This window comes from Gymnogyps californianus, chromosome 6 (assembly GCF_018139145.2).
Source record: "Gymnogyps californianus isolate 813 chromosome 6, ASM1813914v2, whole genome shotgun sequence".
In the NCBI taxonomy this organism is placed as follows: domain Eukaryota; kingdom Metazoa; phylum Chordata; class Aves; order Accipitriformes; family Cathartidae; genus Gymnogyps; species Gymnogyps californianus.
In genome coordinates, this window is record NC_059476.1 from 10380007 (window position 1) to 10392388 (window position 12382).

Here is a 12382-nt window from a genome sequence, read left to right on the forward strand (position 1 = left end):
TTAATAAATTCTAGGAAAAACTGACAATTATGCTAAATTTAGTAAAAAAAAGTCTTCATTTTGTGTAGTATTTAGTTGCATATTTTATCTCTAATGTGATAAAATACGAATATATTTAATGTGTATTTGTTTTATGAAGCAACTATTTCTAGCTGTAATTTATAATGTATACTTAACCATATTTTGCAGAGTGCTTTTGGTTACAGCTTCAGATCTACTCTAAAGGGTACAAGTCCATAATAGAATTACATCCACTTACAACAGATCTGAATTTGGCCCTTCATCTTGGAAGCACTTTATAAACATTAGCTACTGTAATTTAATCCCCACAACTCTCTTGTGTGGTAGATAAGTGTTATTATCCCATTTCAACTACATTATGAACTCTTCATGGCCCAGGCCTTCCCTTTAAAGTTCCAAGCACCCTGTTGATGCTGTATAAATAATCATTATCATCATCATCACTATTTCACAGAGAGGATAAATGCAAGATCATAGGGAGAGTCATAGTCTCAGCTAAGATGAGAATGAGGGGTTGCTGGTGCTTATTCTTGTGCTCAGACCACCATCTTAGGCTTCTCAACATAGTTATTGATCCAGGAAAACTGAATTTACTCTTTAAAATAGCTGTGTGGCATTTGCAAATCTGAAGGCTACAGAGTGCATGATGTTTCTCGTTTGTATAGGTTTTTTTCTTCTGTCTTTTGTTTGTTTCTCTTATGTTCTCATTCCTAGCGATGGGAATAAAATTCTATGAGAGATAATAAAAGTACATGATCAATGTACACTTTGGGCATATTCAGAGATGTATTGAGATGCGCTTAACTGTAATGTTGCAGCTACTGTGGTATTTAAATTTGAGAGCAATGAGAGATTCAAACAATTACTTTCTAGTGCTGCATACTTTGGCTGTTTTTACAGACAGCATAGATGTTTCAGTGACTTATCCTAAGTTAGTTAGCTAAAGTAGCCAGTCTAAGTTTGGCGCTTTTTCACTTTTACCCTTTTTTATTTTTAGTACCAATATAAACACAGCTTTGTGATGGAGAGAGGAAAGCACATTGGTGCCAGAACTGTTCTAGATGACACCAGGTTGCTGCATTGCTTGCATGCTGCCAAATTACAGAGTGAACAGGAATATAAGAAGGGATCCCAAGAAGTGTGGTCTCAGTACCATCTCCCCATGGACATGGTGAATCTTGTCCATGCCAGGAGAGCCCAGGCCTTAGTGAGTGATCAAGATTACAGAAAGAGACTCCATGAATTTACAGCACTCCCAGAAGACATGAAGATGAAGTGGGCCAAAAAAGCCCACATGCTACAGAGTGAGGTAAAGACTTTCCTTCTGTTAACAGCAAATTGAATTTACCAATAGCAAAGCTTTGAGTGAGTGGCACAAATTGTATATTGACATTGGGCAGTGTTTTTAGAAAGACTGTTTGTAAACTTATGTATGTGTAGCAGCAAGATATCCGATTGCTCCTCACATACGGAATATATGTGAATCAGAGGTTCTTGTGTTACGAACTTGACGGAAAATCACTGTGGTCCATGTTACTTATTCTAGAGCTGAGGGACATACGCAATCATCTCTCAGCTATTTGGATCGCAGCCAGTCGGTGGTTTGACAGCCACTGCTCTACAAGCAGAATTCTTTGAGCAGAAGGTTAAATGCTCAGAGGTTGATTTAGGATATGTTAGAAGGTCACTTTGCAAACAGAAATGGTCATATCGAATAACCAGTTCCCCGGATGCGTTTGCAGAAATTGCTCATGCAAATGTAAGTTCAGACAAACTTTGATGACAGAAATGATGGAATCTCAGCATAAGCCATGTCCATGCTCACTTTGCCTTAGCATGTACCTTTGTTCAGGGGTAAGCCATTGTCTGTATGTGCTTTTAGACAGATGTAGACATTGAGTGCATGCATAGAGCTGCATGGATGCAGGTAGCTGTATTTTGACAGTTTAGGGTCCAGTGTCATTAGCTGCTCTGTAGCAGGAAGCTCTGTTCGGGTGTTTTTTGTTTTGTAAGAAAAGAGACTAAATCATTCAGCAGGGAAGTGAAAAAGTTTGTTCAGAAAGTTGTGCTAACACTTTGTAGGTCTTTAGAGAGCTGATCATTTACTGAGCTCAGGATTTTATTGTGAGACAGTGGTGGGATATTTGTTGGATTTAGTCAGATCTGATGAGCAGATATTAACAGATATTCCAGCTATGAAAGTCAGAGTGGCAATCAAAGCACCAGAGAGCTTGTATCCTTTCTTACTCAGTGTACTTGCTATCTGGTATCCCAAATGTACTCTTCATTACCAGAACTTTTTGGGGATATTCTTGGGATGGTATAGAAGCTGTTGCTAGATGCAGTTCTTTGCCTTTCCAACTCCCATTCCTCCCTTCTCCTGTAGTGGCTAACAGATGGCATACAAGTAGTTCGATCCAGGAAGGCAGGATTTTTACTGTTTACTGATGTGCGATGATGGCTCACATGACAGGAAAGTGGCATTTCCAGGGACTTAGTCCTTAGGCTCTAACAGTATGTACTTCAGAGCTTGCCTACAAAGGGACAGGATAGGAGAGGAGTAAGAACCTCTGCACTTTTGGCTCTTTGCCTTTAGACCCCACAGGTTAGGAATCCAGAGGAATGATGAACATGGTTTTGTCTGATACCCTCACTGTCTAGTAGAGTAATGTACAACACACTTGAGCTAGCTGGCTGTTATGTCCTTTTGCATATAGGGAAAAAAAAACAACCCTGAAAAAAAGGATGGTTGGATTAAAGTCACACAGTGAGCCGCTGTCACTCTGAAGGAGAAATCAGAATTGTTGGGATTGTGGGTACTTTACTGGCTTTTGCTTTTTATTGGGTCTGCCTTGTTTTCTTTACTGGATTAGGAGGTAGAGCAAGCCTTTAATGTGAGTAAAGAAAGAGTAATGTGTCCTCCTAGAAATGGGGTTAATGAGGAAGCATGCACCAGATAAAATAATTAGTATTCCTGACTTGAACTCACCTCAGAAAATTATTTCAAAAGGGGTTCTTTTACACTCAGTACAAACAGATTATTACTTACTGCTTTGAGTCATACTAATTCACTCGTGGGGCCTTCTCTTGTAACTTGCATATGATACATTATTTAATTCCTGATGGAATGAACAAATGCAAACAGTTTGGCTTTACGATGTGATATGTGCATGGCAAATGAAAAACCTCAAAATGTTAATATGAATCAGGGAGTCTTTTTAAAAAACCTTAATAGCTGTGGATACAAAACTGATAGCTAACGATTTTCATTTTTAATAGCATCGCTATAAATCAGACCTGAACTTCATGAAAGGAGTTGGTTGGATGGCTCTGAGATCTCCGCAGATAGAAAGTGTAAAGAAGGCTGGAGAGCTCATCAGCGAGGTAACTGATAAATCTTTCATGGGATAGCATGTCTGTAGGAATTGTTTACCATCAAGGCTTCTCGTTACATGACACTTACGAATGTAGCTTATCATTTCCTTTTGATGTGGGAGCCTGTTTATACAAGGTGTAAGTTACCAAGAAGCAGTACGGGAGATGCAAGTCCACTGTGTGACACCTGCTGAATATTTTCCATTCCGAATGAAACACAAGAGTATAAACAAACCATGTAGCAATAAATAAATGCAGTAAACTCCATTATGAAATTCTAAGTAGGTGGTTATGGAAGTGATATAGAAAGATACAGCATTGACAACCACACTGAAGGGGCATTTGCCTGCTCAGTATCATGCCTTAATGGAGAAAAATTATGAGCTGTCAAAAGTGTAGCGTTCGAAAGCTTTTGCATGTGAATTTTCAGTGGGAAGTCCTTCTTGTACACACACACAAAAAAAGAAGTTTGGTCCCTAGGCACCACGGCAATGATACAGCGACATCCCCATTCCCTAGCTGAAAGAGCAACTAAGCCTAAAGCAGAACAGTATGTTTTTAATACTGTGGCTTCAGGAAGGTGGCTTTTATGTTTTACTCCAGTTATCACACACTTGGAATTGTGATGTATCATTAACAGAAACATCCTGTGTTCTTTTTCCTTTGTTTTTGTTGCCTCCCCCCCTTCAGGTAAAGTACCGTCAGAAGCCAGAAAGTTTGAAGTTCACTGCCGTGGTTGACTCTCCAGATTTGATTCATGCTAAAAACAGCTACCTCCAGTGCAGTGACGTAGGTTTCATTTTACTATAAGTGATCTTAATTTTTGTTGTACTATAACGCATAAAAGAATTGATCTCGACATTGCTTCCACTATCAGTTGCATTCAATGACCTTTGACTCCACAGAGACTGTACAAGGCTGGAGGCTCCGAAGCCAGGCACAGGTACACCCTGCCTCCTGATCATCCGGATTTTATCCGAGCCCGCCAGAATGCACTTCAAATCAGTGATGTAAGTAAGCCTTTTACTTTAGGGAGTTGAATAGGTAAACTTGCTTGGGCATGAAAAACTTTCATGTATATGTAGAAGCTAGGTTCTCTGAACCTGGCCAAAACTAAAAAAGCCAGAGGCTGTGGACAGCCAACATGTTGCTAGGTTTGGGCTGGAGGGATCAGGAAAAGTCTGATGATTTTTCTTTTGAGAATTGGTTCTGCTTTCTAGGGCAGGAAGCTATTATTAAGGATTTCAGTCCTTCAGTATAGGTATGGTTAGTTAAAAATTTAAATCTTTTTACTTATGTTTGGCTGGGGGAGGAGGGAGAATCCTTTTTCCTTGACTATATAAACTACCTTCATGAAGCTGCAACACTGTGTTGAACTGATTCCTTAGGCACAGTTGTCATCAACCTGGATGCAACTGAATCAGTAACTGGAATTGGTTTAAAGGGTTTTTGTTTCCACATTATCCCAGAGAGAGGCACTCAGTCTATTCCTAATCTACTGTTCCCTGATTAAATAGCTGTTGTCTTTAACTGTAGGGTCAGAGTGACCTTAGTCTGTAAGAAGCTTTGAGTTTCTTTTTTGGTGATAGGTGCTCTATAGGTGAAAGAAACAAATAGGATTTACATTCTTTGAAGCGATAGAGGAGAAGGTAAAAAGGCAAAGGGGCGATTGCACACAAAAGAAAGGTCTGCCCTAGACCTGTTAGCAGGATGTAGAGTCATGCTTGCATTGCTTCTACCCCAGCTGTCTTGCAGGATTTCTGGCATCTCAGTTTATCTTCAAATGTAGCACCACCTAGCACTAAATTCACCAGTGAAACAGAATAAAGTCTTTTAAAATGTAAAGTGGATTTTGTGCTTGTTTTCATATGGTCACAAGCCCCAGAAAGGATGAATCAAAGAGTTACAGAAAGCAAATGAATAAAATCAGAAAGGGACAGCCAAAAGTGTCAGCTAAGATACCATGGCTGTGTAGCAGGACCTCCAGACTGGAAACTATTTTAAGAAAACTACTAATGGAAGAAGAACCAAATCTAGAGCAATTTCTCTTCAGGATGTAAATGTATTTCACATCCTCAAAGTCACATTAAATATGTTAGAACCGGCTGTTATTCCATATGAGTTAATGAAGCCACATGTGGCTGGGGATAGAGACAGGGATCATTTGAAAAATTTGAAATAACTGGTATTGAAATTATGATGCCATGAAACCCAAGACACTGCAAGTGGATGCATCAAAAGAGAGATTAAGGGCAATATCAATGCAATATTGATGTGACAGATGCATCACAGTTTCTAATAGAAATTAAATCACATCAAAAACAACCACATTCAAGTACAAAAGGAAACCCTGGTGGCACTTTTCAGATGAGGCATTTTATCATTATGGTGAATAGAAAAGAACTTGAAGTGCTGTAGAACTGGATCAAAACCTTGGAGATGGTACTGATGACTCTTGATACAAATAAGCCCAGTAGGATAAAACATTTATTATTGCAGTTATGGGACTGCGTTTAAGAAACTGCAGGGGGAAATGACTGTTTTGTTCTTTTCTTTTCAACACAGAAATTGTATAAAACATCTTGGGAACAGACAAGGGCATCTGGCTATGATTTTAGGATTGACGCCATCCCATTCCAGACGGCAAAAGCTTCAAGAGAGATTGCTAGTGATGTAAGAATTGTTCTGTTTCAAACACTTCCCAACCCTCTTCCCATGCCACCCCCACCCTGTAAAAATGGGTAAATTCTGATGTAAGTGAACCTTGTTCTGGTTTGGAAAATCGGTGACCCAGTGAAACCGAATGCCAGTTAAGTGCAAAGATTTCCAACTAAAGGCTCCCATTAATAATGTCCAATACCAGGCTGCTCTGTTGCACTTCAAAGAGTTATTCTTGGGAAGGAGCCATATTACGATGTAGTTAAATAAAATAGATACTAGGCTATGAATAGTTAAAGCACGGTCTACAATAAAGTGGGTCACCTTTGAACACAGAAGACCACAGTTGGCAAGAAAGCTGAAGATGGAGGAGCTTCATTGCTTGAGCTGTGTATTGGGTGCACCCAAGAGTGCAACAATAAGAGGACCCCTGGTTGCTTTTGAGAGATGAGTATTTTGGGCTCCCTAAGTCTTTCTACTCCTTTAAAAATTAGCACAAAGGGCATTCTTCTAAAGTGTCTTGTTAGATTAGGAGATGTAGTTTGATATCAAACAAACCCTTGGTCTTTGTGCACTACAGGAAGCATGATTGATAGCTAGGGGAGGATAAGTTATTTCATAACAGAATTTGAAGATAATCTGAATGTGAAAATGAGATTTTTCCTCTGCACTTCCTGCAGTACAAATACAGAGAAGCCTTCCTGAGAGACAGAGGCCAGCAGTTTGGATTCCTCAGTGCAAATGATGATCCCAAAATCAGGCATGTCCTCAGAGTGGGGAAACTCCAGAGTGACAACCAATACAGGAGTGGATATGCCCAAAACAGAGCACAGTTCCAGAGTCACCTCAACCAGCCAGGATTCCTCCATGCTAAGAGAAGCCAGCAGCTTGCAAGCAATGTTAACTACAGGCAACCTTTGCACCAATACACTTGTGATCCTGAGCAGCTAAATGTGAAGCATGCAAAGCAGGCCTACAAGCTGCAGAGTGATGTAAGTATAGCTGAGCGACATTGTCCTTCCAAGTGCTAGGAGCTGTCTGTGGCAATGTGCTTCACAGACCTTACCGATCAACAAAATCACATTCTTGAAAGACCTACAGTCTGTTTGCTGAAAATGAATATTTTGTTTATTATCAACTCTGTTGCTCTATGCTCTCTCTTGAATACCCAGGGCATGTGGTTTGATTAGAGCCAAACAAAATAATACACACTGGTGTATGTTTCATTCTCTCAGGTAAAATACAAATCTGACTTGAACTGGCTCAGGGGCATTGGCTGGACTCCTCCAGGTTCTCACAAAGTCGAAATGGCAAGAAGAGCTGCTGAGTTGGCGTACATTCGGGAAATGGGATTGCAGGGTGCTTCTGCTCTGTATGGACCCAGAGTTGTAAGTAGAGTAAACCGTTCTTCTCAAAAATCCCAACAGCTCTGCTCTCTAGAAGGCAGACAGGAACTCATCCTGTTTAATGCTTTTGAATGCTCCCCTGAATGCTACAGTTCTCCCCATTATTTGAACAGAATATGTATACTTCCCTCATGAAGTATGTGGCTTTGTGTACACCTTGATTTGAAGGAACCTCTCAAGAGAATTCAGCATTGTCATGGCTGAGGAATTCCTGTAGGGACTAGAAAGTGCCATGGGATAGGATTTACTTATACTATGGGATGCGTTTCCCTTAACTTGTGGAGGTTGTCAGATCTCCAAACGTCCTGGTACCTCCATAGAAAACAGAAGTAGGGGTGGAAGGGACTCCCTGTACAACTCCCCTTCTCTTTTCCTAATTTCAGCAGGACACCATGCGTTGCCATGTAATTACGTGTTTGCCATGTAACCTCCACTGGCAACTGTATTGACATGCTCAGTGTAGACTCCTAACAGCATAATGTGTGCTGTGGGAGGCTCCCCAATGCTGTGGGAGGCTTTTTGCAAAGGGGGAATGCTCCAGCCTCCTCCGTCTCTGTCCGGCTCAAGATGCAAGAAATTACAAGCTGGGATCTTCCAGGTTTTCCTTCTCCCTACCTCCACAGGGATGACTCCCAGTCTGCAGTGTCCCAGCACAGGAGAGCAGAAGTCCATACAGGGACCTTGTAGCCCCTACGGTTAGGCAGCATTAAGTTACAATAGAAGAGCAGCTCTGCACTTTAAATACTTGTTTCATTTAAGTGTTAACTTTGGCAACAAGTCAAACAATAATCCAGCCCAAGAGAAACAGGACATATCCATGATTTACACTCTGATCTGAAAAGTTACTCAGGAAATAAATTATAACTATGGTTGAGTAATGCAGGCAGTGGGGACTGCAGGCAATATCTTCTTAAGCCCTACACATGATAATGATCTGATGGTCCCAGGGAAATCTACAGGTGTGCAATCCACCTGGAACTCAGGTGTTTGCTGGTTTGCTCTTTATTTAGGGCTCAAATTAGAAATTAGGACTTGAGCACGTTCAGTCCTTTGATACATGTAGTATCTAACTTACATGAACGGCTCCATTTTTTGCGATTTTCCACTGTAGAGATTTGCTCAGTGCAGGGCAGTGATTTAGATTTTGCTCATTCGTTTGCCAGTTGCGGTAATTTTTAATATGCAAATATTTTTATAGAATAATAGTTAAAACCTTCTCCTGTCCACTGGCTGTCCTCACAATTTACTTGGGTTTGATTTTACAGGACCAATTGGAGACAGAAGGATCTCAGCAGGTCGCAGTCAACCCTGATGCTTCAGAAATTCTGCAAGTCAAGAGAAGGAAAATGCAGCTGTATTAGAAGTAAACAGAAACATGACGTAACACAAATAGATTTTCGTCTTGTCCTGCAAATCCTGTAGCTTTTCCAGTTTTCTGGGAAGCACATTAGATGGCGTCTAAGAACTTTTTGTTTTAAAAAGCAGCCTAAACATTGCAATTTATAACTGATCATTTTATTTTTGTGTGGATACTTTGTGATTTATCACTGTATGTATTACAGAATCTGATATTTATTTAAAGCTGTAAATGAAATTAATACTAGGTGACTGGCAGGCTCAGCTTTGTACTACAGATGAACCTGTTTGGTAGCATATAAAATAATTTGTAATGAATAAATCAGCTGAATCTTATTCCATACTTGTAATCGTTGGAGATTTTTATGTTCCTGGATTATTGGCACCATTGACCTAAGAGAATACAAGAGTGATTCAGGTGGCTTAACAGATGAACAAGGCAAAGGCTAGTGGAAGCAAAGTTATCATTGACGAACCCAGGGCACGCCTTTTAGAGGGTATCAGAGAATTTGTTCTTGATTAACAGGATGTATTCAGATTGCAATTAGTTCTTCAGTCTTTTTCAAATCTTCCAAAGCAAAAAATCAGAATTAGTTTGTTAGAAATTATTGCAATAGGGGTACCTATTGATAGATTACGTAGCTGCTTAGAGAAGGTTGTAAACCCTGGAATTCAGATGAAAGGGACATTACTATTTTAAGGAATTGACTCTTCACAAACATGTCTATTCTTTATATCCTGATTTAATACCAGTCCCCTGTTTTTCAAATTTCTGTGCAGAATCATTGGGCAAAAATTACACAATTTGACTTGCAAAACTTATGAAAACCCAAGAATTATCCAATAGCTTTAGACCCATATTTTTTGATGGGATTTATTACCCCCTAGGTCTCACCGGTATTGAAGTGAAGCACATATATACCATTGTAGATCTGGAACATAATAAGTAATTATCCTCTAATCAGGAATAAAGTGGATAATTCTAATATTGATTTTTTTTTTTGCTTTTTCAATCTGGAATGCATTACTGATGGAATTTGTGGTTATTTGTTGTACAGAAGTGCTTTTAAAAATAATTCTCCTGTCTGATCCTGCCTCCTCAGGTAATTCCAATGGCTGCAGTCTTGCAAACATAGGAACGTGACGATTTTTATGTATGTGAAAAACGGTACTAGCTTTAGGAGCACAAACCAATAGCTTTGAGGTGTCAGGGTCTGATGAGTGCAGAAAAAACACACCTTAACCAGGGGCATGAGAGGAAGAGGGAAGGGATGGCAGCAGCTGAGCCTGCAGAATTTTCAGGGCTTGAAAACCAAAACTGGAAACCTTGGCAACTGCGGCTCTGATTGATTTGGGGAAGAACTGGAGTTGCTTTACTTTCTGATCTGTTTTGCCTACAAAATGTGAGCTTATTTCAAAGCCCGCGACAGGAAAACTGTCACTGACATTCTGGCAAACTCTAAGGCTATTTTCAAGATGGTGATGAAGGATGCCCCATGTAGGCCATGAGGAAATACCAATAATGTTTTTGGTCGAAGAGGAGGCGTTTGGGGAAATGATAAAAATAAGTAAATAGTGCAAGCTTACCATTTGTCATTCCAAAGCTGTCTCCTAATGAAGTGACCTTGATTCAGACTGAATTTTTGATTTAATCCAACTGAGAAATGTTGTCACCTGAGTATAAACTCCTGGTTTGTGTTTTAACCCGCACTCATGACCCCAGCTCACAAGGCCATATACATAGTAGGAGCCATTTTCTACACAAGTTAGTGGGCCTCCGGAGTCTCCCTGATGAGAAAAAGCACACATGTTCAAAACATGAAGCAAAGCGTTAACCAAAATAAGAATGCTTCTCTCCCATCATAAGACTTTGAAGCTATAATGATGGTTTTTTCCTATTGGATGTACCATCAGATGCTGCTCAGTCCCTTAGCAGGCTTGCAGTTCTGGAACCAAGTCAAATGATACCAGACTTTTTCGATGTAAAGTTTTTGTTTGTTCAAGTCTGTGACATATATCTGACAAGGTCACATGAAATTACCCAGGCATGAAAGTACCAGGCATTAAGAACCTGAGCTCAGAGAGATAAAGGTGATCCTTGGCGTAAAGGAAAACACTTGAGCTCTCCCACACCCCTCAAAATAGCTATTCTGAGCTGATTGGTCTCATTTTTTGTTTCAGTGGTGATTTCTGTTGTGAAGTATACTTGCAATGGTAGTTTGCAGCTCAGGAAGCATGTTGAAACTCTTCCCTGTCTTTCTTACAACAGTATAAATATGAACTTGCTTCACATTTGCACTAGCTGTAATGAAAAGAAATATCAATCCTGAGTTTCCCTGCAAGACTTAGCTCTGATGATAGTGAAAATCAGATTAGAATTGGTGCTCATGGCAGAGGCCGTAACAAAATTGAGAGAAAAAAGGCAAGTTTTCAGGTTATTATGACAAACTGCCTCAGAAACCAGGCTTTCCAGGCTAGTCTCTAGCTTCCATAGATCTGCCTGTGGCTGACAGTGACAACATTAGCTCTAGGGATATACATCTCAAACTGTACTGAAGAAAGACGATGGCTGTTGAAATACACTGATGGGAGAAACAGATACATATGCAGCACCCTGCCAAAGCTATTGCTCTGCACAGCCTGACTATTTACACAAAAAATTAGTGTTCAAATACAGAAAAAGCAGCAGACCTGACAAGAATCAGCTCCGGGTCTCTGAAGATTTCCTGCACAAAACATGCTTTCATCCAGTATGTGATCATATGCTCTGGGTGCATTGCATTTCCTCTGCGAAATCAGCTTGACATTGGCATCTAACAGCTGACGGGATCCTTCATCTACAGGATGTGCACCAAAAAAATGGAGTCACCTTCCTCCCAATCCTGTTACATGTTGTCTTTGTTCAAAATACGAGCTTGCTTGCCATTTGGATGGGAAGGGGGAAGAGCAGGGGGGATGCATGTACTAGCCTGGGAAGAAAAGAAGTATCTGTCTGAAATGATAAGGGTTAGAGTAGGAGCCTCGGAGCTTCACTCAGGACACTGATTTGTTGCCTGAATTAAAGCAAAGTCAGGTATTCAAAATTTGGCTCCGACCAGCTCTACCCGTGCAATCCTGCTTTTCAAAGGTGCTGATTGTCTGCAGCTCCCACGGGTCCCAATGGGACTTTGAGCTGTTCAGCACTTCTCAGACTGGTGCCATTAGATGTTTTAACACACAAGCTAATGAAACAGATGAAAACTGAAAATCATACAATATTTAAGGGCAATGATTAATTACAGTGAATCTAAAGACATAACTTGACATCTAAAGGCAATAGCCAGAGTTTCAAAGCACTACATCTGTAGATAATTAAAGGTGGTTTATAAGTTTGGTTCTGCTTGAGTTTCACAAAATACTCCATTTCTGCAGTGATTTCCTGAAATGCTAATAATAGCTCTGCTCAAAGAAGGAGCCATCTAGTTTGAACACGTACAGGGTACTTGATATTCTTTGTTGGGGAAAAAAAAAATAAAATTCCCTGTACCCTTTTTAAGAGAGACTTTTTATGGGGAACTTTTAAAAAA

General features: G+C 40.1%; 2 protein-coding genes across 2 annotated transcripts in view; one reads left to right on the forward strand and one right to left on the reverse strand.

The window, feature by feature from the left end:
- The window catches only part of NRAP (nebulin related anchoring protein), a 52846-nt gene extending 43694 nt beyond the window's left edge, over positions 1 to 9152 (forward strand). Inside the window, exons 35-42 of the mRNA XM_050898855.1 lie at positions 1019 to 1330; positions 3301 to 3405; positions 4087 to 4185; positions 4302 to 4406; positions 5962 to 6069; positions 6735 to 7046; positions 7290 to 7442; positions 8726 to 9152. Coding sequence (XP_050754812.1) covers positions 1019 to 1330; positions 3301 to 3405; positions 4087 to 4185; positions 4302 to 4406; positions 5962 to 6069; positions 6735 to 7046; positions 7290 to 7442; positions 8726 to 8821 — 1290 coding nt within the window. The 3' untranslated portion in view covers positions 8822 to 9152. The remainder of the gene's footprint in view (positions 1 to 1018; positions 1331 to 3300; positions 3406 to 4086; positions 4186 to 4301; positions 4407 to 5961; positions 6070 to 6734; positions 7047 to 7289; positions 7443 to 8725) is intronic.
- Positions 9153 to 10427: 1275 nt separating this feature from the next.
- The window catches only part of HABP2 (hyaluronan binding protein 2), a 36346-nt gene continuing 34391 nt past the window's right edge, over positions 10428 to 12382 (reverse strand). Inside the window, exons 14-15 of the mRNA XM_050899118.1 lie at positions 11508 to 11653; positions 10428 to 10604 (exon numbers count right to left, since the gene is read on the reverse strand). Of these exons, the coding sequence (XP_050755075.1) occupies positions 10428 to 10604; positions 11508 to 11653 (323 nt within the window). The remainder of the gene's footprint in view (positions 10605 to 11507; positions 11654 to 12382) is intronic.